A 25,669-nucleotide genomic window follows, 5' to 3' on the forward strand; every position below is an offset into this window, starting at 1 on the left:
TGTTGGAAATATGGACGGATGCATCGTACATTTTGTGTAACGATTCATAGAACAAAAGAATGACTGACCTCGCAAGAGCACTGAACGCACTGATCGGGGTGTTCCGGTTTGAGGCCGACGTTAGAAGAAGTGAAACGCTCCTTGTGACGATAGACGTTGCCATTATGCAAACAGGTGACGCCAGGTGACGTCGAACTGCCACTCAGATCCGAAGAGGAGAAAGAAGAGACTGGAACTTCATCTGGATAGAGAGATGCGGGACGTGTTGACGCGGCCATCAAAGTCGATGATTTTGCCTCTTCTTCGTCGCCAGCCGAAAACGAACACGGATAAAATAATTGAACGTTTTGATCATTATTAAATTAGCACCATCTTCTTTGATGACGCATAAAGGGGCGTGCCAACAACCAAAAGCAACAACTAATTTGAACGAAAGGCAAGGTGGGATCTACATTTCCGACATCGTCTGGGTGTGATGCAAACCAGTGGTGAAAATTCAAGATTCTTCACTCGTTTTCTCACCGCAGTTTTTGTCAATTTAGCAAACATAAAAGCGATATAAATGCAATGCGTGAATCTACTAATTGGTTCACGCCTACATTCAATCGAGAAACGAGTCACCTACTTGCGCAGTGGATGCAGCATTCGTTAGTGGCGGCAGATTCGGGCGACGTGCACTCCTCTCCGCCGCATTCGTGGATGGTGCAGTTGATTTTACCGCCCTTTTTTTAACGCCAATGCACAGAAAATCAGCGCAAAATCCTCGGCTATTTGTCGACTGTAAATGACTTTACCTCTTGGCAAATGCAAGCGACGCAATGAAGGGCTCCTCGTTGACCGAGTCGTGGGTACCAGACGTCGCCGACCGCGTAATTCCTCGACGTAAAAGTGCAAGTTGTTGCTGCCGATGTATCAGTCGCCGTGACAAGTCCCGACCAAGTTCCTATTCAATATCCAGGGCACGAAAGTAAGACACGTTGATTATTTATCATTTCTTTATTATAATGAATGACTAACGGTTCGTGCGTAGTCATTTGAACGTATAGTTGTTACTACAACGTTCAAATCGTAGTCTAGTGAATGATGACGAAACAATCCCTAATGTGTTCTTGTTGTGCAACACACAGCGCCTTATGTCTCGTGTTACATTACGGGTGGTCACGCCATTTTATAGACGAGACCAGACGAAGCAGATCCGGTCGACAACACGATTCTTCTGTTTGTACCTTGTAGACGTGTGTGTGTGTGTACTTTTCTGGCGTCTAGCTCGCGGCTGGTGTTTGGCTGTTGATTGTGAAAATGACAACAGCCTTCCTAGTCTACCTACGCATGATACGTAACCGTGGGTTAAGCAGCTTTAATCGTTAAACAGCACCAGTTGTAATCAATCAAGGTATCTTTTAAATGGACCAATCAGTTATCAATGTCACTTGATTTGATTCCATTTCATTACAGCTATTAATCAAGGCCGTAACACGTTTCGTAAAGTCAATTCGAGAAACAACCCTGACGGGTTAACGTGACGGGTGAATCGGACGGGATTTCCCCGTTTTGACTGTGAATCAGACAGTTCGCCAACTGCTAAAGTTGAAGCCACGTTGGCGGTATCGTACCATTACTGCTTGGTAGCCAACCCTGTCAAATGAGCTGGGCTGAAACAATAGCAACACTTGCGCCAACACCTGCCGGATCTTGAATAACCATCGCAACACGAAACAAAAAGGGAAAAAATGGCCTTGCTAGAGGCAGACTCACAAACCGCTGCCAATACAGTTGGCGTGAATCGTTGGTGGATGTGTTCGGCGAAGGAGATGCGCCGATTTGCAATTCTTCTCCAAGCACAGCCCAAACAAAAATTCACGCCAGCTGAATGGATTAAAAATAAAGTATAAATCCATCAGTCTAATAATAGATTACAAGACCCAGTAGTAATGCACCCGAATGCATTTCTATTTTGTTTGCTTATTTATTTGGTTTTGCAAACACTGAAGTGGTCGACTTGTCTCTGGTTCTCAGCATCCAGTCAACCGCAGCCATTGTCTTGCGTTGGATGATGATGGATCATTGTTTTCGTATCCAAAGAAACGACCGAGCGGGGCGTGGTCGGCTCATCCACTGGCGTGCTGCTCAATTGCGGAATGATGGCAATATCTATGCAACACACCCTTTGCTTTTCTACTATTAAGACGGTCTATTTATAGAGAATTCTCAGTATTGCATTGGCGGATGATTGTGTAGTGCGGTGTTTCTCGGAACCAAGTCTGCCATCCTCTTACTCACCCAACAGCATTTTGTCGTTAAAAATCTGCCAATTTTCGCCATTCAAGTCTAATTGATGTTGATTAGTTTTTTTGCTTTCCAATTGCATGTCTTAATCTCGGGTCGTTTTATTATTTTAGCAGCGTGCTGTCCTTCTTGAACTGAAAGAAAAGAGTCGACTTTCGGGTCAGCACAATTCTATTTTCAGCCCCACGCGCATCGTTGCATCTTCCCTTTGTCTTGTCTTGCGGCTTTCACGCAGTTGACGACATCAACCCGTTTCACGACCTCACCAAATGTTTTGCTTTTGCGCTGCCCAAAGCCAAGTCCAATATAAGAGGAATAACAAGTTTGTGGTGTCTTCCCAGTAAAAACTCTACGTTTATCGATATCTTTTTCCGGTTCATTCACTTGATTTCGAGTGCAGCGATCATCGAAAGTCAATTCTACTGAGGCGCAACTTGGATACAGAGGATACCGCCGTCTTGACCGAATAAACGTGTTGAATCCCGAGGAGAGAACAAGGAAAAGCCCCAGCAGCAATTAAAACAAACACTTTTTTCTTTTTCTTTCTCTCGTGCCTCAGTTTGTTTTGCGCCGCGTGATACTATCCAGCGTCAGGCCGACAGCGGGTGGGCAAGAGAAATGAAGAACAAAACAAATGAGAAACTGCTGATAGGTGGCATCATTGGCCCGCCTCCTGCCACTTTTGATTCTCTACTGTCCCGCGTTTTATTTCGTTCATTCGGTTTAGCCGAATGAAAACCTTCACAGACAAACGCAACGTGTTTCTAAAGACTGGTGACGTCACAAGGGCAAGCCGATTAGTTCGTTTGGTTGCCATTCGAGTAGTCATTTTTGATAGTCTATCTGGTGATGATTTCGATTTGGAAACGTTAACATCGCGACTTAGTGTCGTGCTCGTCTTTCTTTCTGTTGCTCATCTGCGCTCGCGTTTCTGCCGGCATCCGGTCCCATATTCCATTTCTTCCTGTGCTGCACATTTGTTTTGAACGTCCGCATCGTTTGATCGTTTAATTTCGGCCGATCAATTGTCCGATTCCTATACGGTTTCCATAACATGTGTACGGTAGTTATAGACACACCACGTTATTCGCTTGTGTGTTTTGGCTTTGATTTCACTTCCATTTCTACGACCTGATGTCGGTGATATTCAGACTAATTTGACAATAACAACAACTACAATAATAACTCAAAGACTACAAGGACCGTTATCTGACCGATGAAAAGATACTCGCACGATGTAGCACATCACACAATAAAGACTTGTAGACCTCCAGCAAGGCCGAAAGATAATTACGTACGGTACATAGTTGGCGAATAGAATCGACGTCAATAAAGCAATTGCAGTGCACAATGAATAAAAAGCAAAGAGTGGATGAGGAAACTGCGAGCCAAATCAACTCTTTTGTTGGACAGGTTGTTGTATCTTAATTGGCGGCTCATTATCGCTCGTTAATGATTCTGATTATTCGGAGCTGATTTTGCTGTGTCAGTTTTATCGTCTCGTTCGTTCCCGAAACTCGTATGTAGTACGGTATTTTCGCTCAACAACTAAATTCCACGTATTTTGGTTTTGCATGATCATGGCATGAACGTAAAAATTAACGACCGTCTGCCTTTCTTTTTCTTACCGTTTACGTTCCTTCTTAGCGTTTTTCCGTCTTCTTACGTTTGCATTTGCTGAGGCGATCAAAATTCTGGTGCCAACATCACGTTCAAGACGGCCAGTGATGCTAGAGGGTCAAAGAGAGGTCTACTCTCCACCAAACTCACATTGTCTAAGCAGATGACGTTTAAAATCATCCACGGTAGAAGCCAAGAAGACGAGGCAGAAATGGAGATGGGAAGGAGGGCGAACCCTCCCACACTCGTCTCTCAGTCGTTTCTATTTTTAGCTTCTACTATACACCGGTCTGCTGTTACAATCGCTATTACCATTACTACTACTGTTGTAGAGAAACAAAAAAAAAAGGAAAAAAAACTAAACAATTTACAAGTTGATGGATCCTGGCGGTTGGAGTCATGCGGAGAGTTTCGGGACCTCCTGGTACACATACAACAAAGTGTAGGGTCGCATGGTAAGCCTGACTCGCCTCCTTGTCCCTCTCGAGGCAAAAATAAGCTCGTCCCTTCTTTGCCCTTATATCGTTTCTTTTTTTTTCTATGCCTTCGCGTACGTAGTATAGAAGAAGAAGAGGCAATAGGTGCTGTTGTCGTGGGGTGTGAGGGGAACAAGGTGGAAACCCTTTCCCAACTCAAGAGGACCAAATAGCCCCAACAATGTACGACTATTTCTATTGATGATGACTGTTATTAAGATGGACAGGCATTCCTTTTTCGTTTTATGGATGCCAGTCTACGACGGAGAGAAAGAAAAGAACCAGAAATATTTAGACCTTATTCCCTTTGCTCGATTCTCTTTTGTTTCCTCTTCGTTTTTGGGTCTCCATTTCCAATTAGTTTTAGGTTATCTCATTTATCCCACGACAGGTTGCGTTGTCTGCTATACATAAACTATCTTCGAATCTGATCTCATTTTGAAAGGAAATTGGACTGTGTTTAGACATTGCTGAACTCCAGCGAGCTCCTTGTCTCTGGAACACCTTCCTTTATATCCTTTGCCATCGAGGGCAGTCAGATCGCAAGAACACTAATGATTCACGAAAAACAGATAAAACACAAATGCGTTCAACCAGTTGCTATGTACGGTATACTGCGCTGTGTGTGTGTGTGTGCAGCAACTTATGATGTCTGTCCCGAAGGTGTTCACGTTTCCAGTGGTTCTTCTAGCAAACGCAATTTTTTTTTTTATTTTTTATCTCTTGACTCTTTGTTGATGTGTTGAAGCCGAATGTCGGTGTTTTCCACCTTTCCAGCAAACAGGGTACGTTCGTCGTAAATTACGCACCTTTTTGCACGTTTACGATTACGAGAGTGGCTTTTATTTTGATGTTGGCTGACTGGCGATGTGACTACGTGCCGTAGAAAGTGGCCAAACCCAATGAGCCAATCCTTCCTAACCTCTTTGGATGTTGTTGGTTTTCGTTATTTGATGAATTTTAAGTGGAATTCTTAACTAGCACGTGCAATTGTAGGGCGAGAATATGGGTGAATCCAAATGCACAACGGCACGTTAATTGAAACTCCTCCCCCTCCCCAAAAATCGACTTTTCTAGTTGCTGAAATACTTTGTTTGAATATCCCGCAAAATCCCTCGCTCGTCTTCAAATTTCTACGCGCCACGTTTGGTTGATTGTGCTGATCTTTGATCCCTCCACAAGAATAAAAGGAAATCCAATAAACACTCGGCAACGTTTACTGTATCCAACGTCACTTCGTCCAACGTCACGTCAGCCAACCAGCACTTAATTATTTCCTCCCTATCCTTCGTGTTCCGAGTCAATGGCGACATAAAAATCACGGTGGAAATGACGATGACTTATGTGACGTATTATTGGTTGTTTTACCTGTTAGCAGCGATGGCAAGGTGAGAAGGAGAAGCATCATTGTCGTGGTGGCTGATCTCAGGTATGCCGTCATCATCCGGTCGCGATGAGCCATTGTTGATTGAGTGGAGTTAAGTAACGTCACAAGAACACGCGTAGAAGACTCGTAATCTTAAAAAATGAAAATAACATCAATGACAATCCACAATAGAATTTCTTTTGAATGAATGAGGACCATTAAATCTCTTAATCCCCTCAAATGCAAGAAATTGGCAAAAAGATCTGTATTTCATCGTTATTGTCATGCCATACCTTTCGAACCAGCACAAGTGACAACCAATGAAATGAGGAGTCAATTGCCTAGGCCACTTGACTTGTCGCTTTTGTTCAAAATCTGCGAGCACAAATTGAAAAAAAGATAAACTGAAGAACGATGGTTCAATCCAATCTGATTTTGTCGTGACGTTTTATCCTCGTCCAACAAAATGCGCCTTCAATTTTGTAAGTAATTCGACAGTCGACACAATTCGGATTACACGAAACTGTGAATATTTGTTGGCGTGATGATCGTCATTAGTGTGGACCGTTGTTCTGTGTGGTGCGGATGCGATGCCGGTCAGTGGAAGACTGGCGAGATCCAACCCAACGCTAGCGCGTGTTATGTTTTTCGTTTTGTTTCTTTTTCCGTGCCGCTTCTCTTTTCATTCGTGGGTCCCTTTACTTACTTCGTTCTCTCATTCTCATCCCTCCTCTTTCCTCTGTATTCTTCTTCTTTCCTTTCTCTTTCTTTCCTGTCAATTTTTCTCCTTCGGCACTCGTCCAACAGACCAGACGGCACGGCAACGGAGGACATCCCTTTTGAATCCAGACTCTCTCCGTTTCTTTTCTTTTTATATCCATGCCCAATAAATACTTTCACTTGCAGCAGATGAATAGATGCGCAACGACCACACTTATTATTTTTACTTGATGAGAACGCGTGCCAAATATTCCGTTGTATGACATGCTCCGTTCCAGGAAACCCCGGGAATTGTCGAAAAAAAAGAGGGAGAGAAAAGATAACGAATCATCGAATACTATCGCTGCTCTGGACACGGCAAGTTTGATGTTCATTCCCGTACGAAAAGAAAAATCTTCTGCCAGCAGCATCTTGATTAGTGTCATATTGTCGGTTCCGTTTTTCCGTTCACATTTCGCTGTTTTCTGTGTAAGTCACTGAAATGATCACTGGTCATTGTGAAATGTCAGTGTGAAATGCTTCACCCCAAACAAACCAACCATCGACATTATTTAAAATGCCATCATAATGATATCAATGTGAGTATAGAGTCCCTTGTAAAAATTCTTCAGTTCTCAAAGTCAAACGCTGCATCAAATGAAATGGAAAATCCATCGCGTTTTCAAATTTTGTTTAATGCATTTGACCGACCATTTATGGCATGTCATATGGTATGTATGACAATTATTGCCAATTTTTATTCCCGTCATTTTTTTGGGAGGATTTAACAGACGGTAATAAATTCTCTTTTGCATACGAGCTTCATTTCCCAGATGATGGATGTATTTTTATATGAGCCATCATGTGACATTCTGCATGAAAAGTTTGGAACTCAACCCAAAAGTAGACAAGTCACCGGGTACGAAATTAAAAGTAACCAGTCACGAACAGTAATTCGAATCCTATAGCCTCCGTGCAATTCAAATATCCCGTTGTTTCTTTAGTTACGTCCCGAAACATTGAATGTGTCATGTTCTCATTAGAGGCAAGCTAACAAATGGCTAAGAATACGAACTTGATCAGTACCACGTGAACGAGACTGGAACCTACGCACGGAATATGTCGCTACTGATCATAACCAAAGTGGCCGGCCAAAAGAATAAATAAAATACTTGTTTTATCATCTCAACGATTGCTCTGTAATTCTATCCCCCTTTCCACTAAATAAACTTCTAATTATACACACAGAGAAGAATGCTTCAATTTGGCGGGGCCATGACTATGCAAAATGCGCTGATTTGAATGCCAGACGGAAGAAAAGAGAACAGTAACCTTAAAGGCTAAAACGAGAACAACAAATTGAATTCATTTAATAAAATGAAGACAATTTTGTCGGCTTTTGTGTTGCTTTTTGCGTATTTGTTTACCATCTTTTGAATTTCAAGATTTTTTACTTGTATTTATTATCCCTCGTCTTCGTTTGTCTTGTTCTTTTTTGCTTCTATTTTGCCGCTTTTTCAAATTCCTATTTTTTTCCTTCTTACTTTTGTCCATCGGCTTTGTCCTACGCGCTCACGGTAATTCCAAAATTGGGTTTCCCGCACGGTTGGACAACGAGGTTTTGGCCTTCCACGTCACACATGAGGCGGTATATTTTGTACAAGTATTGATGATGACGTATAGTGTATGGAGGCACAAGACGGATCTCACGACTCCGAATTTTCCCCTTCTCGTCAACTAATTTCGTTTTTTTCTTCTTTTCATCTCGTCATTGTCTTCTTCTTCTTTTCACTAATGGTCATTCTAGTTTCTTTAATTCTATTCTAATTTATTTGCATTTCTCGAAAGTGCCGTCTCGAAATGGGAAAAGACAACTTGTTGATGCTGTAACTGACCATTAGTTTTGATAAAATGATGGATATCGTCAAATGCCGTAGTACGTTGTAGACGACACGTAAACATTAGACACACACGTACCGAGAAATTCGTGCCACTTTAGTCGCATGCGTCTCTAGAACGGAGCAAATCCCTGTCGGAAAAGATGAGACCGACGTGTGTTGAAAAACTTTATCATTTTCTTTAACCATTTTCAGTCGGCCGGTCTCGGCCATCCCGACTGGCTGACGATAGACAGATGGATGAGTGGATGGATAGGTTTTCCTTGAATGCTAAAACGACGTTTGTCTGCGAAATGACGACTATAAGTTCGGTACGAAAGAACTGCCGGTCGACTTGGCCTGCGGATACGTGCCGGTGACTAATGGGCCGGTATTCATTCATCACCAGAACGGCGACTAGAAAGATGACACGAACAGGATATTGCGATTCCGACAATGGCACGTGCACTATGATAGCACACATCAGGATCTACCGAACAATAGTCGTAGTAAATTATATGCGTCAATTGAACTGATTTATTATCGACTTTCCATTGGTTGTTGTTGTTGTTGTCTATCATCAATCTATTTCTTAAAATTATTTCAGGTGTTTTTACCTTATCGTTGATGATAAAGACTGAATACCAAATAGATTGTCTGCACGTAGCACACCTTAAAGCCGGTTACTGTGTTTCCCAACCGATGATCTAGAATTATCGCTATTGTGGAGTCATCTCCGGTTTTCACCGTAACCACATGTTTCTCAGCAAAACCGCGTGTAATACTCATCCATGAGTGAGTCACCAAAACCAATGTCAAATAGGAATCCCCAAGCCATTAATGACGTGGCCCGTTTAGTATATTTCGAGCTGTTATGTCGCCAAGCAATTTGAATTTCCATGCCCGGGACAAAACTGAATGGGATACGTTCACAGAGAAGCTGGACCCAAACAGCGAAATTTCTCATCTAACATTCGTTTTCAAAGTGTTTCTGCCTCGGCTGGGGATTTACCATTGGTTCTAATAAACACCTAAATCTGAGATCCCTATTTTACTGTGCAAGTTTGTTTTAATTTGATTGAATTTTGGATAGCATCGTCGGATTATCACATGGCGCAGAGAGCCAACAATAATGTTATGCTTCACTTAATGCTGTCATAGTTAAGCAAAGCAATACTATCCACGATGAATTAGGTTTGTGGGCTTTTTCTGTGAATCTCCGACGGCACATTCCTTTGTCACGCTTTTGCACGTTCGTTTGTTTGTTTGTTTGTTTTTCACTTTTTTTACCCATATGACATTACGTTCGTCTTCGTATGATGTAATCAACTGACCATGTAGGCTATAGCACCCGCACGAAGTAAAATAGAACCGAAGTTGGCATCTACATTCAACCGATTTCCTGTTAAGTATCAGACCTACTAGTGAATAGGAAGCAAAATGATTCCAATGCCACCATCCGACAACATTCTGGCATCACTTCTACTTTTCTGGAGAATGTCTCGGAACCCTGTACAAAATTCGTGGTAGTTATGCTGTCTTTTTGGTGACAAGAAATGGAATATTTCCCCTCACCGTTTTATTTTCCACGAATTCAGTGATAGATCACTAGGACGAAGGGCGAAGGCATCCGCAGGAATTTCTCATATCGACTACCGGTAGTGAATATTGCCTTCAACCAAGTGCCAACACGCAACCAGAATGTACAATGTGTGTCTTACGGTTCACTTAGCATATGTCAAATTGCAATAAGGTAACGAAACGCTATCGTGAGTTCTATTGGCTTCCAGCACCCTCACATATTTTTGACAGCAAACCTTTTTTTTTTTAAATACCAATTTGCGTTCGATATTAGCGTAGTCTTGATGGAACTACGACAAGGAGAAGGGCCCAGTCGATGGATGGGAACACGAATTTAATTTGATTACCCAATTATTTGATCACTTTACGTTCATCTATTGAAAAAAAAGGAGGAATAGGAATACAAAAACAAAACAAAAATGATTAAAATTGTGTTCGCTGTCCGGCATGAAATCACTCACATGTTTATGACCACCGTCGTGACAATATAGTTTGGAACGAGCCAGCCTTCTATCACGGGTTGCCATGCAACTACCTCCGTTGTTTTTTTTTTTTACAACATACTGCGACGAAATGATTCGTTTGCCCTTGTCAGACAATAGAGACGAGAAAGCTCGCCATCATCTTGGCTTCTTTTCGTGCTTCGCTTGGCTAAAAATAGCACATCACGCAGCACCAGCATCACTTTCAAATAATGGGTGACATTCATAGTAGTTTTTTTTTAATGAATGGCGTCTAAAATAAAGAAGGTAAAAATATATCTACATACGAAGGAAGCCAAAGCAGAAAAGCCACATACACAAAAATGTTGGACTATATAGTATACGTTTGCGTTTGGCTAAAAATCAAGGCAGACGCATTCTACTAAATGTGACAATAGACTCAAAATATCGAGAAAGATGGAAACCCATACAGCTATTCGAATCGCGATTATAAATTTGCTACAAGAACGTGCTGGCTGTTATAGAAGACAACAGCATATACGTCAGTTCGGACATAGCCAATTTTTTTGACCGAGGTTCTTCCAGACGTTTCCTTTCATTCACTATTGTTTTTGGCTTTAGTTTCGTCTGTCTTTTTCTTTTTTGTATTCTTCTTCTCTTTTCTTTCAAAGCCGATGGATCCTGCCAGACGCCTGGTGGTCTGTTGGTTAAGGTTCAATAGTTTTCTATCTGACAGTGGCGTGCACATCTCTTTCTTCGTTGGTAATTTTTGGCATCGGCAACGATCTTGGTTATTACATTGGATCTATTTAAATCTTAAGTTATTTAACTTCATGTAAGATATTTTAACGGACTTGCTTAGAGCTCAATTCGTACATATAAATGCTATGTTTGAACGCAAAAAAAAAGGGCTTTTCTGGATTATTTTGAAAAAGGACAGTATCCACCTAGTCGTTTATTGTTGCACGCGATAGACGATGGAATGTATTGACATTCTTTCGCGTAAACCTAATGAATTGGTGGACTGAAAAGGAAGCGTACAGGCTAGAATGTTTTGACGTCTAGCTATCCGCATACGAGATGAGTTCTATTTAATGCCAACGTTGTCCACGTAATCGACTCCATGCTCAGCGGAGCAGATTCAGTATATACAATGTCTTCAAGATGGCCTTTTTTTTTCCAGGAACTTGTTCAATTTCTCCCTGCCATCCGAATCCCTCCTTTTTTTTGGGCAATCTTCGATGACAGTCAGATGACTTCCCGTCATCAATACATCAACCGATGATCTGTGACGCAATTCGTATAGTCGTATATCCCATTCGTTATGCTGTCGCTGTCGTTGATCAGCACAGTATATTTGCAATTCTGTATCCGTTCTGTTCTCAGAAACGAGAGAATCAAAGAACAACGAAACAATAACCAGTGAGGTACAATTAAAATAATTAAGAGATCCAAGAATTGATTCGAAATTATTTCAATGGTTCTTCACGAATTCCGTGTATTCTCCGTGTGTACCGGTGTGTTGCATCATAGAAAATGATATGCGTCTGGCTCATCAGCATAACCGATCACTGTTGCGCCATCTCAGTCACAACAGCAGACAGACGTTTTACGATCGAAGGTTTTTTTTTTTTGCATAGCCCAATGGTAGGGCCATCATTCCGTCACCAATGGGAACAAAAAAAAAAAACAAAACAAAACAGAAAAACAAGATTTCAAAAGAGTTCCGCAGCAACAGATTCCCTTCTTTTCTACATTCCTCTTTTTTTTCCACGTAACATTTCGCTTTCATCCGAAAGAATTTACCGTTCTCCGTGCCAAATAACCTTTCCCCCCGCTGCTTAATGCCACTTTTTATTCATCCAACGCTCATTTAGTTACGTAATAATACTTTTGTTTTCCCATTGTCTATGCAACTGCAACGTTCTTGGCCTCACGTCCTTATCGCTTTTTGTCCGCGAAGGAGAGCCTACCTTACAACAGCTGCAAGACAATGCTTTGACAATAAAGAGAAAGCAGAGCTACACAAAACAGACTCTTTTCGTCTTTACAGTGGAAGCTGGGAAGCGTCTAAGCATGCCATTGAGTAATTGAAATAATTACGACGTTCATGTCGTTGAGTCCATTGCAGCACACTGGCGCGGTGTCTGAAGCACATGCGCTTCAATGTTGCACGATTTGAACAGAAAATGTTCAAAGTGAATACGAGTACTATGACTGTGATTATCGAATGCCTTTGTCTTTGATTGATGACACGTCAACTCCTATTTTTACCTTGCGGCAATGGTGTTGTTGTAGCGGAATATTGGACTGAAAAGATCCAAACAACATGCACCGAAGGGCGTTTAGAAGAAGCGAGCACCCGGTGTTTAGCTGACATTCTGCCTTAACAACTAATGTGCAGGTTTGCTTATTCTCTGTAAAACAGGCTTCTCGTATTTAGCTGGCACAGAGGCTGGAAACTTCAGGATATCGCAATCAAAAGTCCACCCATTAAATTAGTTCACCTCGATTAGAGAAATAAATTATTTTTAGGTGTAGCCAAAATTAATGGAAAAAAGAAAATGCAAAAAAAAAAAGATGTAGTACGATAGGTGATGGAACAAAGTATAGACTGAATAGAACACAATGTAATGAAACAACGGTGGATGATGGATGGGTAGTTTATCTATCTTTAGGGTGAACATACTTTAATAAATTTTTCTACCAGCTCAAGGATGGCAAGACGCACTGAAAAAGTCCCCGGAACAATTCCTGGAATAATAAAGGCAATTGTTTTCTCCTCATGCAAGTCTGTATTTTGTTTTTCATTTTTTGGGGGGAGGTGGGGCGCTTTTTCCTTTACCATTGCAACACGTTACCAACGGGCAAAACATTCCTGACAGATGTTAGACCACCAAAGCGTGTGGTAGATGTAGCATGTTGTACGAAACATGATTCTCATTTCAGAAACAAATCAGCTAAACAGTTCTTGTCGATTCGAACATTCATTTGGTTAAGAAAAATGAAAGCTGAACGATATGGGGGAAAAAGAATAAATGGACATAAATCAGTGCAAGCTGAGAAAGCTGTGTTATTTGTTAGGGGGAAGAAATAAAACCCTTACGCAATCAAAGGAATGTCACGTTCATATTAGGTAACCAGCACTAGCCAAAGAGAAAGCAATCCACGACCTCTTTGTATAGGGTATAGGGCTTGGACACGCGTCATCCATCACTATACTAATCCATTTGATACCAATTAGCCGCGTCGCCATTGTAGCATGAACCACGTAATATGTAGCGTAGCTATATCGATTACATCACTATAGATCAATTCCACAGGAAATGTCATTTTTTAATGTTTAAATTTCCACTTAATCAAATGGGACGTTCCTGGAATTCAATTCCAGTTTAACCGTTTTGTTTTTAAATTACTTTCAGGTCTACTTAACATATATATATAGAGCTGTTTAAACGCGGTAGTAGCATTATACAACAATTGTAGATGAGGTTTAAGCAAAATTTTGCATTCATTCACAACTTGTCAGCAATAAAATAAATAACGGCCATAACGTGTTACATCACGACCGAATGTTTTACAGCATTGCTACAACCGATGTTACAATAATCGCAAATGCATTGCACTTCAAAGCTTTTTTTCCACCACTAAAGAAAAAAGTGTCTAGCAACGCCAATCACGTATTCTCGTCACGACGACGGATACGGCCAGCGTGTTAACTGATATGTGCACGACTGTTGCGTTATTATCGGCAACAGCTGCATCGGTAATTTTCGACGAGGTAAAGCAGAGAAGGCCGCCAAACGTGACAACCAAATCCGGTATAGACAAACATACGCTGATAGACGTAACCTTCATTTCTCCGGTGCTGGCTGAAACGGCTAAATACTTGCCGGACTGCCGAAGAAAGTCGTGAAAACATACGAGAATTTAGTGAAACAAATGCCTATAGCAACATGAGGTTAGAATAGAAACCCTGAGTATAGTAACGAGAGCAGCTGAGGAAAAACAAAAATCATTTTTTTAGATCTCATTGAATGTATGTAGAAAAACTATATGCAACTCTGTCTCTAAAAACCAACGACGAGCGATGAGGACCAGCGTTGTGTAACTGGCAACACGTTACCGGAGAAATGACATAACAGTAGGAAAAGAGAACAAACAAATTATCGAACGCGAAACACAACTGCTAGACAAATATAAACTGGAGAGTCAACAAATGATTGAACGTGTTGAATTTCTTTCATGTGCGAAGAATTGACAAAAAAGCAAAGGGGCACGAAAGTTGAATAACAAGTTCTTAATCTCATCTAATAGGTCAGCAAAATAATGAATAATATAACGTGTCTGAGACGCAAAAGAAATAAAACTGGAAAATGACTTGGCATAAAACAAGCGGTTTCTGCTGCACGATTCATCATTATCAATGAAAAGGGAGGCTATATAATCGCGCCATAAAACATTGGCAGAAAAGCTTGTTAAAACAATTGTGCCAAAGAACGTTTTCACGTGTCTAATGCAACATTGTTATTCTAATCGTGTGCTCTATTCCTGAGTGCATTTGAAAATTATGTGAACAGCATAGAACAGACTACGACAATAAATGGATGACTCACCTGGTGCTGAAAGAATTCCCCCGACGAAGAAGCTTTTTACACGTACTGATTGGAAAATAGTAGATACCGTTTGTGTTTTCAGTTGACGCTTAAAGGAAATGATGGGTGAAGTCTTGCCGGCGAAAGCTTATAGTTCGACCGTTGTCGATGAACTAACTGCCCCATTTCTTCTACCTATTTATATAAAGCGAGCAGGTTCCTACCGCGTAAGAAATAAGAAGATCGCGCAGAACGCCACGCTTCTATCGATATACCCTTCATTTCTTGGTAGTGCCTCTCCACTCAAAGGAGTCCGCAATAAATTCACTTACGTCAAAGATTCTTGTTTTTTTTCCCTTTTTTTGTGTTGTTCCATTTCTTTTTCATATTTTAAAATTTCAGGCTTGTTAATATCACACGCCCACGCACTCTTACTGTCAAGCTCATCGGTTTAATGTCGACGAGATTTTGTCCCCTATTATATCGGGATTCATTGTTCGGTATAGGTCTACGAGATGAATAGTCATTACTTGCTAATAAAGTGTTATCTTTATTTCCTTTACATTGGCCGCTGGTTAAATTTAATCAAAATTCTGTTAAAACTTGTGTAATTTTTTGATCAAACCATTGGAAGATGGTCATTGAATTTCGCCAAATGTCAACAAAAACCCAATTATTCATTTCCCAGAAATTTGTTTTCCAAGAATATGGTAAATCTACATTTTTCAGTTTGCTTCGTAATTGGGTTTTGATTTTATCAAGTGACCATAACATTTTAAAAAAAATGATAAATCAAACAAAAAATTTTTTTTGTTTGTTTGTTTTCCCAAGTTATCATTTTTTTTTTTTCGTTTATTTCGTCCAAACTTCAAGAAACTTATTATAGAGTCCTGGTCCTTTAAGTCTTAGTTATAACCCCTTGCATTTTGGCTTTAGAACAATAAACTTAAATCAGTTGACAGGTGATTGACAATGGTGCGGGCAATGCTTCATTTCCGATGGGATTTCAAATTGGATTTCCCTTTGGTATTCGTATCAAAATGTAAGTAACGGACATTACGCGCTCCATCGATATCCATTATTATGTGATGCCGAAAAGTAACTGCATTTGATAAGTAATTTTGCGCTCCTTTGACGCCACTTCGCACTACAGTAAAATTAAACAAATTAAGGAAATACGCAAGTGTTTCATTTTTCGTTCGGGATTTGATTATGTAACGTGATTGAAATGCTATAGTTTCATCGCTATTCTACTCACGTAGACTACTGAAAGGCAACGATATCATACGCGATTGACGTTGCACATTTTTCGTTTCGTTGTTTTGTTTCGAGCCAGTCGGCTTTCCAAGAATCGATAGCACAGCGAAAAGATAACTTTAGTTGAATACGCAAGGACATTTTTATTTGTTTTCTACATACCTTTTTATTTCAGTTTCATTTTTGCTATCGTCTGTTTTCGTCTCGAGACCTCCTTTTCCCGATAAAGATTTATACAACCCGTTTATTTCTTTCTCATGCAAATGTTTACTATTGTTCTTTTTTCTGGTTTGAAAACCAAAATCGATAGTTTATATTTATTCCTCTATTATTTTCGTTCAAGACATGACTTGTTCCTATATTTATAATAGATTTCATCCAGTTCGTGATTTTCGTTTCTTTGCTATTTTAAATATTTGCCACAGGATTTTCTTACAGAAATTTAAAACGAAAGAACATGTGGAATAATGAACAACCGGTTAGGCCTATTATATTTCGTCAGAAGACCATCCCACTTTTTCCTATTTTAAAACATTGCGAATAACAGTGCGATGATTCTTATTGAGTGTCATGTTTCGCTATCTTCCGTTGTCTTCTAGTTTTCAACCATGTTTAATGCAAAACGTAATTCTGGGCATCTTCTCAATGACGTTACGTTGGGCTCTTGTTACATCAACGCGTCAACAAGTGTTAGGCTATACGTTGCGGCGCAAACTTTCCCTTTGCAGCGCGGACAACTGGAGACAAAAAAAATATATGACATTGAAGGTAATTCAATCTGCTGCAAGAAAAGATAGATAATCCTTTGCCTCTTATATTACGACTTTTTGGCTATTTTTATTACAGTGGCTGACGTGAAAATATTTTTAGTTTGAACTGCAAATTCCTGCAACTCCTGCCCATTAACCGTTCGTAGCCCCCTCATCCAAACACATAAATATTCACGATACGAGTTTTGTTAGACATGACGAACAATTACATTGACCCATGTTGTTGTTGTTAATCCTTCAGTGGCTATGTTTTTACTCGAACCATTTCTTCTTCGTCTGTGTTTAACCAATGATTTATGATTTCATTATGTCGGCTTTGCTTTTCCACCTACACCGTACAACCTACGGATCTTTCATCCCTTTAGGTTTTTTGTTTTGTTTTGTTTGTCCTCTCTTTGACAACAACGCTTTGCCTTTTACGTCCTATTTTCGTCTGCCAGTGAGTTTTTTCTCTTGACGTTTCCGTGTTCCCCTGTTTTAGTGTTCCAGAACTACAGAGGTCATCCGGTACGAACTGAACAAATATCGTTGATCTTTGAATGTGAGTGTTTCTTTTTCTTTTTTAAGTGTCGTTGTTTCTTTGTTATTGTTTTCTTCACTCTCTTCTCTCCTCCGTTAGCCAAGTCTCAGTCAAGAAATTCTTCGAAATGCAGGCGCTTGTTTTTACGACATTGGCTGACAGTGTCCGATCACACGCGCTGCACGGGTAGCAAATGGTGGTAGGACGAATGCTAGCAAGTCTTTAGGTGTGGCTACGTATTAGACGTAAATAGTTGTGGCTATGTAGATAACAAATACCTAACATCCTGCATTTAGCAACCACCTATGTGTTTTCGTTTAAAATATTTGAACGCTTCCTCACATGCTGTTCTTGTATCTCCTTCTGCATTGTTGTGACGGACATGACTCCTTTTCTTTTGTACACACGCAGTGCCTGCGCTAACCTTTTTTTTCCTTCTTTGTTTATTTATTCCCCTTTCCCCAGAGTGAGGGTGGCCACATTTCAACGTGTCCCGATGTGCTCTACATCTCTCTGGCATTACTTGACAATATTTCGACGGCCAAGTCTTCTATCCATCAACGCACGTGTTAATATATAGCGGAGCCCGTCCGTATGCATAGAGAGGTATTTGGACAGACATGAACGTCGATTCATCATGAGAGGCATATAGGCAGAAACAACAAATCATCCTAGTACTAAAAAAAAAAATCCGAACTTTCCATGTCCGTCACTATGGGGGGTAATGAACTCATCGACGAAAATGTTTAAATGAAAACCAAAAATGTAAAGTGTTTCTTATATTAAATCTTTATTTTCCATAAAAAATTTAAATTCATAGATTTCATCCGGGGGTTGGGGGGGGTGGGATCCATTTGTTTGCTGAGAAGAAGTACGGAAATCGTGGGGCAGTAGATTTCTTTCTCGTTTATTTTACAGTAGAAAAGTTGAATGACCTTTAGACATAATCTGCCTCACGTGCCAGACAAATGCTTTTCTAGAGAAAAATAAGAACAACCGTTCTTAAGGAGTAGTTTACTTTTGCGCGAAAAGGAACTGCACTGCTAGTAGATTTATTACTGGGAAGAAATGGAGCAGGCTGCACACGATTTATGAATTGAAAGAAAGCAACAAAGTCTCACATCATTCGATAGTAGGCGTACAATTTAGACCGTTAGTGTATCATCATTTCTCATCTTCTAATGTTACTTACGATGGATAAAATTAGACGCCGTGATATACGATGACTTGCCAGCGACATCGTCGTCTATGCCAGCACGCACTGGCATTGAAAGATCCATCCATCAGGGAAATGAGAAGCACTAGTACAATCCACAATACACACTTTCCTATGGCCGAAGTTGTTGAACTCATTTATCATTCACTAGGTGACGCATTGCTGTACTATAACAAGTGCGTGAGGTATTCTGGTGTAGAGGTAGACTAAACATACGCGTGTAGTTTTATGCGGCCAACTTTAACCCGGTGGAACGCGTCCACACAAGAAACCAAAGGGTTTAAGTTGACTTGGTTAGCGCGTCGATTATTAAGTAATGGATTGCGACGGATCCAATGTCTGTTCCCAAATATCTTGGATTTCCGTTCCTGCAAAGGATAGGATTGATCTAGTTCAGTGATCCTCTAAGACTTATGAGCTAGTCACGTCGTGAATTCCTTTTCTATTTTCTGTCATTCCGCATTTCTTCTCTGTTTACTAGTAGTCTACCCATTTCATATGAGCGTATTCACTGGTTTCATTCATTCAAATCTTTCATGAACGTACTGTATCTCCGAAGAGACAATTCGGTGAATTCTTCCGTGATGTCCTCCCCGTTAAAATCGCCTATGACAAATCACATCCTTATCCAGCTTGCCGTGGGAAATGAATCCATGCATAGAAAAAGATGTAAATGAAATACAAATACACAGGAAAAAAAAATGGATCCAAAGTTAAGTCAATCTCCGGAGAAAGCAGACGGAATAAGAAATAGCAATAAGAAATTTAGAGAATTCTCAGACCAAGTCTCGTTGCAGTCGGAGAGCAAAGTGCAATCAACAAGAAGGCGATGCTGAAATTATTCGTAATAAAGCGCTTGTGTGTATGTTTTGCATAAATGCACGAATGCTTCCAATGCGCTTCGTCTCAATTCCCTGCTTTCATTTTGGACGATGGCACCGTGCCCATCCACGCATTCCGCTCAACTTCACTCCCACGTTTGCATGTCCATTTACCATTCATGGACGATGGCTGTTGCTAGGCGGCCATTCATTCTTTGGTATGAAATTTATCCTATGTTGATAGCTTTTTTACTTCGATCGTTCATTCATTCACCATCAACTGCCATTCATACATGCCGGACGCGTGGGAGGCTTTCTTCGTCCACACGCTGAAGGCGTTTTAGTGTACACAAGTGTGATTCGTCCATCATCACTCACGTAATTTCACTCTCGTATTTCTGCTATGTAATGTTAAACCATTCCATTCATTCCTATTATAGCTTTGTGTATGGAAGAGAAATTCATCACTTCGCGGCGCCTCAAACGAATTCAAACGATACCAAATTTGTAGATGTAGGTCGGATTCACGTTAAAGAATTCAAGTGTTTCTATTTTTCACGTTTTTCATTCCAAAGTTTAAGTTACAAAAGATAAATGACACTGCCATGGTAGTTGATTTTTGTAAGTTTAAGTTTCAAAGGACTTTCATGAACGGTTTCGATCCCGGGATGCCTCCTCGATTCCTCACTCTTCTGACGGCCTCTCTCAAATGTTTAGGTTGAAGTGGTCCACTATCACCCCATTGCTCCATGACGTCAAGAGCTGTGATAAGAATATTCAAAGTAAGCTCCCACGCATTTTACCGCATTTAATAGTCTGTTGCTGCATATTTGAAACGTACCTTCTTCAACTACTTCACCGACGAAAACTTTGGCGATGCCAGCCATTGCGATGACCACGTTTTGAGATATTGAACAGCCGGTAATGGTTTGCATCAACTATTATCCATCAAGAAAAGGGGGAACGTGATTAATAAAGAGTGCTTTGTATTGCAGTTAAATTTAGACAAACATACTCGTTTGATGGCTGCTTTTGGGAAAGCCGATCGTCTGTACATTTCGTAGCGGTCCAACTGGTCTTCTGTAAAATTGGATACTAAAACTTGCATTTTTTCTCTTTCTTCTTCTTCAGCCTCTCTTTTCATTCTGTATTCAGCTCTCCGTTCTGCTTCTTTTTCACTTTCTTTTGAAGGTGAAGAGGTTGGTGGTGGAGTTTCTGAGGAAGACATTGGAGATGACTTGGGCATTACAAATTCACCTTCAGTTTTCTTTTCATCATTAAGTTTCTGAATTTTCTCTGGTGGCTCATTGGATTCATCCCCATGCGTTGGTGTGGAAAGCATTCTTGCAAGGGGATCCATTTCTCCATTTTCTTCATCATAATCTGTCTCTGATTCAGAAACCTGTTTTCTCTGTTTTGTTTCTCTGCGAGAGCTGTTTTTGAAAGGAGAAACAGAAGAGTTCCTCGTTGTCGATTGTCCCCCGTCATCGTCATCAATATCACTTGAATGAGTGATGTTAACATCGCTCATTTCACCGTCCTCAGAAATAGAGCCAGTAGAAACATTCATGTCCATCTTATTTGAATTACTTGTTCCAGCAATCTATGGTTTAAGGCTTTTTGTTATTTCATGCCCATTCATGATCAAATGAAATATTAATGCTTACTTAAGAGTTCAAATGAAGGGGTTGACGAAGAAAATTAGCTCTGCTTTTATTTGCAAAGTTTCTTATAAGGATTTAAAAAATTCGACTTGATTTCACTGGGACAGTTCAGCTGTCAAAAGTCTCAAAACAACAATTCTGCAGTTGAATATGAAATGTTTAAGGAAAACTACAGATGGCTCTTTTAATTAGCAGACGAATCTTTCGACCACATTTTATTTTTCGAAAAATGACTTCATCATCGGAAAGTATTCTCCTGTTAGTGCCCCACGTAAAACTAAAGAAAAATGAAGGAGAATTGTATTTGATGTCAGAAAGGCTAGGATGGATGGTTGGTAATAAAGACAGCTTTAATGTATCCCACAAATATTCAGATATAAAAAGTAAGCTGCATGTCTATTGCTTTACCTGAGATTCCCATTTCATTCATCAACTTTTTTCAGCCCAAAAGATTTCTCCAGAGGGGAAACCTAAAGTACAGTTGCAAGTCTGCCTACATGATGGAAGTGCAACAACATTCCAATTTGTTAATCCATCAGGACAAGCTGAGCAAATGGCAGACAGGGATAAAGTGAAAGATTTACTTCAACTCATGCTACCCAAGTTCAAAAGAATGGTTAACAAAGATCTGGAAGAGAAAAAACTTTTTCTGTCTGAAAACCCACAGTATCGTCAACTGTACATGGATCTTGTAAAGTCAAATGTCATATCTGCTGAAGAATTTTGGTCTGATTATGCAACACAGTTCATTAAACAACAACAAGACACTAAAAATGCCACTCAGCAAGATGTTGGCATCTCAGCTTCATTCTTGGTATTCTTAAAAGAATTATTATACTAAAATTTCTATGTGTGTAGTTTTCAAAGTATTTTGTCTCTGTTTAGGCTGATATCAAACCTCAAACAGATGGCTGCAACGGTGGGGTCAGGTACCTACTAACATCTGATGTGATGGCTAGCATCTTCAGAACCTACCCATCAGTAAAACAAAAACATCTGAAGTGTGTGCCAAACAAAATGACAGAAGAAGAGTTTTGGAAAAAGTTTTTCTCATCCCATTACTTGCACCGTGACAAAAATATTAATGATACAAAAGATCTTTTTACGGATTGCGGCAAACAAGACGAACAAGGTACCCCAAGTGAAAAATTATATCAGTCGTCTTCTTGAAAAAGATTGGTTATGGTTTCCCTAGTATTAAGACAAGATTTAACAACTGCCATCAACGATCCTCTTCTGGATCTAACGGCGCTGAATGATGTAGAAGACGAAACCTCAGGAACCCCATCCAACGCCAAAATAAACAATATTGCCCATCAAAACATGATTCGACGGTAAAACATCTTTTATTTGTATGTCTGTTTTTTTTTTTTTTTTTTTTTGAGTTCCTGTCTGAAAATATTTGATTTCAGGTTTAATCAGCATTCCATCTTAGTTTTAAAAGCTTCTGAACAAGCAGCAGGGGCTGAGCCTGCTGTTGTCGAAGCCGCTCCGCCAAAGAGGGTATGGAAGTATAACTTTAAAAAATTTGAAATTATGAAACCTATTCTTTTTACGTGCAGATGAGGTTACAAGAGGCGTTAACTTATGATGATTTGGATTCCAGTGAATCAAATCCTAACGTCCAATTGAATCTGTGCCGTATTGAGAGGTACCTTAACGGACCTCCCACCACAGTTCCCTCGCAAGCAGGTTTTATCATACATTCTCCTTGTGCATTCTATATTATGCTACCCGAATTACCTCGTCATGTTTAGGCGTCAACAGAAACGGATCGTCTACTGGGCTGGCAGTTGATTCGAATACCTTCAAATCTATTCTAGGCCGATGGATGCGTGGAGGAGGCGATAGATATAACCCCTTAGATGTACTCAGTTCCGCCACGGCGGTCACCGTCTTAGGTGAACTATCCATTGGTGGCTCCTTAATGCGAGGACCTCAACCAAATTCGGCGATCCGTATGAAATTTTCTATATCATTAATTGAGGAGAATAACGTTTTTATGACATTAGTTTGTGACATTCATAGACTTGACGAGCGAACTACAAAAAGAACTAAAAGAACTATACGTCTCACTTAGTGAAATTCTGAAACATTTTTGGGCTGCCTTTCCTCCATCAACACCTGAACTAGTTCAGAAGACCAATCGAATGATAGATGCCCTTCATAAATTCAACCAAGTATATATCCCTATAAGTTGTAATATATCTGTACATGATGAATTATTGTTTTTGATTAAACAGGCAAAGTTGACTCCCTACGAACAGAAGCTCATTCAAGCAAGCACGTCGAGTGAAGCCGAAAATATTATCAGGCCCTTAAGGTTCCAACTCCAAGCAGCCATAAGAAAACATTCCCAATTATCTGAACGGCGCCCATTGCCACGAACTGTCGTGTCTTCAATGTAATGTGTCTTTCAAGCAAAAATCGATGAGTTCAGCTTATGGACGCATAAAGCGAGCCTCTAAAGTAAAGTGTATTTGAATAATTCAACCTGTTGGGTCAATGTTTTTGGGGCCTTGACCAACATGGCATACAATAGTATATTGAACCTGGCCTTTCAACGCATTATCTGGCCCTAAAGCTTCTACATCTTTCGTTGAATCCACTGGATCAAGTACCTTTCCTCTGAAAAAACTTTCATGTGGAATAGACCCGAAGAAGGAGTGAAACACAGACGCAAAACGATTAAGTTCAGCTTCTTCCATAAAAAGCACGGCATTTGGTCCGGCGTCGAAGGTGTATGCCACCTGGATGAAAAGTACAGTGGATCCTAGCTGTTTTTTCGGATTTAGAATCTAAAAAATTACCTTAATATTTTGTCTAATCTCGTTGTAGCGATGCACCAACTGGATAATAGCCTGCGATGTGCTATTCATGTAAAATAGTGGGGGATAGGTGTCAAGGCAAATTGCATGGAATTGATTGCTATCTTGCATAGTCAGCTCAGCAAACTTGACAAAGTCCTTTTGAAGAATAGCCTAATAAAAAAAAAAGAAAAACTGTAACAATCTATAAAAAAAAAAAAAAAAGAAAGCATAATGTACCATTTTCATTTCTTCAACTCTGTCTCGGACGACATGCTTGATGCGATATTCTAACAGTTTGCTTGTTTTAACGCTTCTGCTCATTCCTTCCGTGCTGCCGACAGCTTTGCTAGTGTTCGAGACCACAGCAACCAGACAACGCAACTGGGGCCAATGTTCCGCTTCAGCGATTGGCCTTGCCACGCAGGGTTGAGACTCATGAAACCATTGGACAAATCCACCAAACAAGGACCGACAGGCAGATCCAGATCCACGTCTTGCGAGAGCAGACAATTCGGATTTGTGAGATTCCAGCTCGAAGAGTTGAGCCAACGTAAATACTAGAAAGAAAAAAAAAAAGATATTCCCAGCATACTAAAATTTTCAATTATTATCCATAGTCCATACCTAGGCATGCATAGCCTGAAGCTGAAGATGCCAAGCCAGCTTTAGTTGGGAAATTGTTCTGGGAAACAATTGCCACCTTCAGTTTAGATTTTTCAACAGTTGAGGCATGTTTACTTGAAGCTGCAAGCTTTCTAACTGAATTTATGTTGAAATGTTAATGATACTGTTCAAGTTCTAGCTGACAACATTCTGGAGTGCAAGAGTTAAAGGATTACTTTCAGAAAGGCAATTTTGGAAACGCACTCCATCCCCAGAAGCTTCTTCATTATTGAGGATAATGCTGTCTTTGGTTAATTCAGTGCTAATTGTGGCAGTGGTCTTAGTGTACATCTAAACAAAATTAGCAAAAGTTGGCTACATTATGCAGGTACCATTGAGAAGGATTGCCAAATTATACTTACATAATCAGTATCCAGAGTCAGGGAAATAGAGTCATTTAAGGGGATAATCTGATCTTCATCACTTTTACCCCCTGATTTTAAGAAGATGAAAAAACATGAATAAATTTTTTTATTTATTTGTCTTCAACTTACAGTATTTTATCACTGCAATGTTGATGGGTGCAATGCAGGTGCATGATTGGCTTCTAGGGGAATCCGCGCTCATATTGCCTTAAAAAAAAATTAGAACTTACAAAAAGAAACAGAACCATTTATACTACATTAAACTATATACAATTATAATTATAAAGTTGAATGTTTCAAATGCAATTTCAATTCCTTTTTCTCAGAAGGTACTTCTTGTAACCACCTTTGGACTGGGAGTTCCAAAGTTACTTCTAGTTTTGTGCTGGCCGACTTTCACAACGTAACTTGTTTTAGCTGTTTTACCGGTTGTTCCATCAAAACAGTCTTTTTACCTGTTTTCAATCCTGTTGTTGATCAACATCGAACTCTGCCATCTGTTGTGCGTACTATAAGTACTAAAGAACTGCTCAGTTTTGTTTTGAAAGCGTTACAGCGCAACAATGCTTCGTCTTTTATGTTTTGTTATTTGTTTCCGCTATCAGCACTTACAAAAACTAAGACAACAATCTCGTGAACT

General features: G+C 40.1%; 4 protein-coding genes across 6 annotated transcripts in view; 1 reads left to right on the forward strand and 3 right to left on the reverse strand.

Moving 5' to 3' along the window:
• LOC123476895 overlaps nucleotides 1-14,980 on the reverse strand; it is a 22,277-nt gene extending 7,297 nt beyond the window's left edge. The window contains exons 1-5 of the mRNA XM_045179845.1: nucleotides 14,965-14,980; nucleotides 5,751-5,900; nucleotides 795-943; nucleotides 626-722; nucleotides 69-301 (exon numbers count right to left, since the gene is read on the reverse strand). Coding sequence (XP_045035780.1) covers nucleotides 69-301; nucleotides 626-722; nucleotides 795-943; nucleotides 5,751-5,844 — 573 coding nt within the window. The 5' untranslated portion in view covers nucleotides 5,845-5,900; nucleotides 14,965-14,980. The remainder of the gene's footprint in view (nucleotides 1-68; nucleotides 302-625; nucleotides 723-794; nucleotides 944-5,750; nucleotides 5,901-14,964) is intronic.
• Nucleotides 14,981-20,050: 5,070 nt separating this feature from the next.
• LOC116932029 (transcription initiation factor TFIID subunit 11) lies at nucleotides 20,051-21,349 on the reverse strand. Its single transcript, XM_032939734.2, has 4 exons — nucleotides 21,195-21,349; nucleotides 20,543-21,130; nucleotides 20,369-20,465; nucleotides 20,051-20,289 (listed from the first exon to the last, which is right to left on the reverse strand). Exons 2-4 carry the CDS (start codon nucleotides 21,101-21,103, stop codon nucleotides 20,162-20,164), a joined length of 786 nt encoding a protein of 261 aa, XP_032795625.2. The 5' UTR covers nucleotides 21,104-21,130; nucleotides 21,195-21,349; the 3' UTR covers nucleotides 20,051-20,161.
• A 43-nt stretch (nucleotides 21,350-21,392) lies between these two features.
• Nucleotides 21,393-23,742, forward strand: LOC116932024 (general transcription factor IIH subunit 1). The gene is made up of 9 exons (XM_032939727.2): nucleotides 21,393-21,574; nucleotides 21,635-22,005; nucleotides 22,077-22,323; nucleotides 22,387-22,525; nucleotides 22,604-22,694; nucleotides 22,754-22,883; nucleotides 22,949-23,149; nucleotides 23,220-23,371; nucleotides 23,435-23,742. The coding sequence occupies exons 1-9, from the start codon at nucleotides 21,421-21,423 to the stop codon at nucleotides 23,597-23,599; spliced, it is 1,650 nt and encodes a 549-aa protein (XP_032795618.1). The 5' UTR covers nucleotides 21,393-21,420; the 3' UTR covers nucleotides 23,600-23,742.
• LOC116932026 (diphosphomevalonate decarboxylase) lies at nucleotides 23,627-25,524 on the reverse strand. 3 transcript variants are annotated; one of them, XM_032939731.2, is made up of 8 exons: nucleotides 25,485-25,524; nucleotides 25,159-25,236; nucleotides 25,027-25,097; nucleotides 24,841-24,955; nucleotides 24,626-24,760; nucleotides 24,239-24,558; nucleotides 24,002-24,172; nucleotides 23,627-23,941 (listed from the first exon to the last, which is right to left on the reverse strand). In XM_032939731.2, exons 2-8 carry the CDS (start codon nucleotides 25,229-25,231, stop codon nucleotides 23,681-23,683), a joined length of 1,146 nt encoding a protein of 381 aa, XP_032795622.2. In that variant the 5' UTR covers nucleotides 25,232-25,236; nucleotides 25,485-25,524; the 3' UTR covers nucleotides 23,627-23,680. The 3 variants fall into 3 exon arrangements, with proteins under 3 accessions (XP_032795622.2, XP_032795621.2, XP_032795620.2); XM_032939730.2 differs by having other exon boundaries at nucleotides 25,376-25,511; XM_032939729.2 differs by lacking the exon at nucleotides 25,485-25,524 and adding an exon at nucleotides 25,301-25,478.
• Nucleotides 25,525-25,669: the final 145 nt, after the last annotated feature.

Source organism: Daphnia magna, linkage group LG10, assembly GCF_020631705.1.
Source record: "Daphnia magna isolate NIES linkage group LG10, ASM2063170v1.1, whole genome shotgun sequence".
NCBI lineage: Eukaryota > Metazoa > Arthropoda > Branchiopoda > Diplostraca > Daphniidae > Daphnia > Daphnia magna.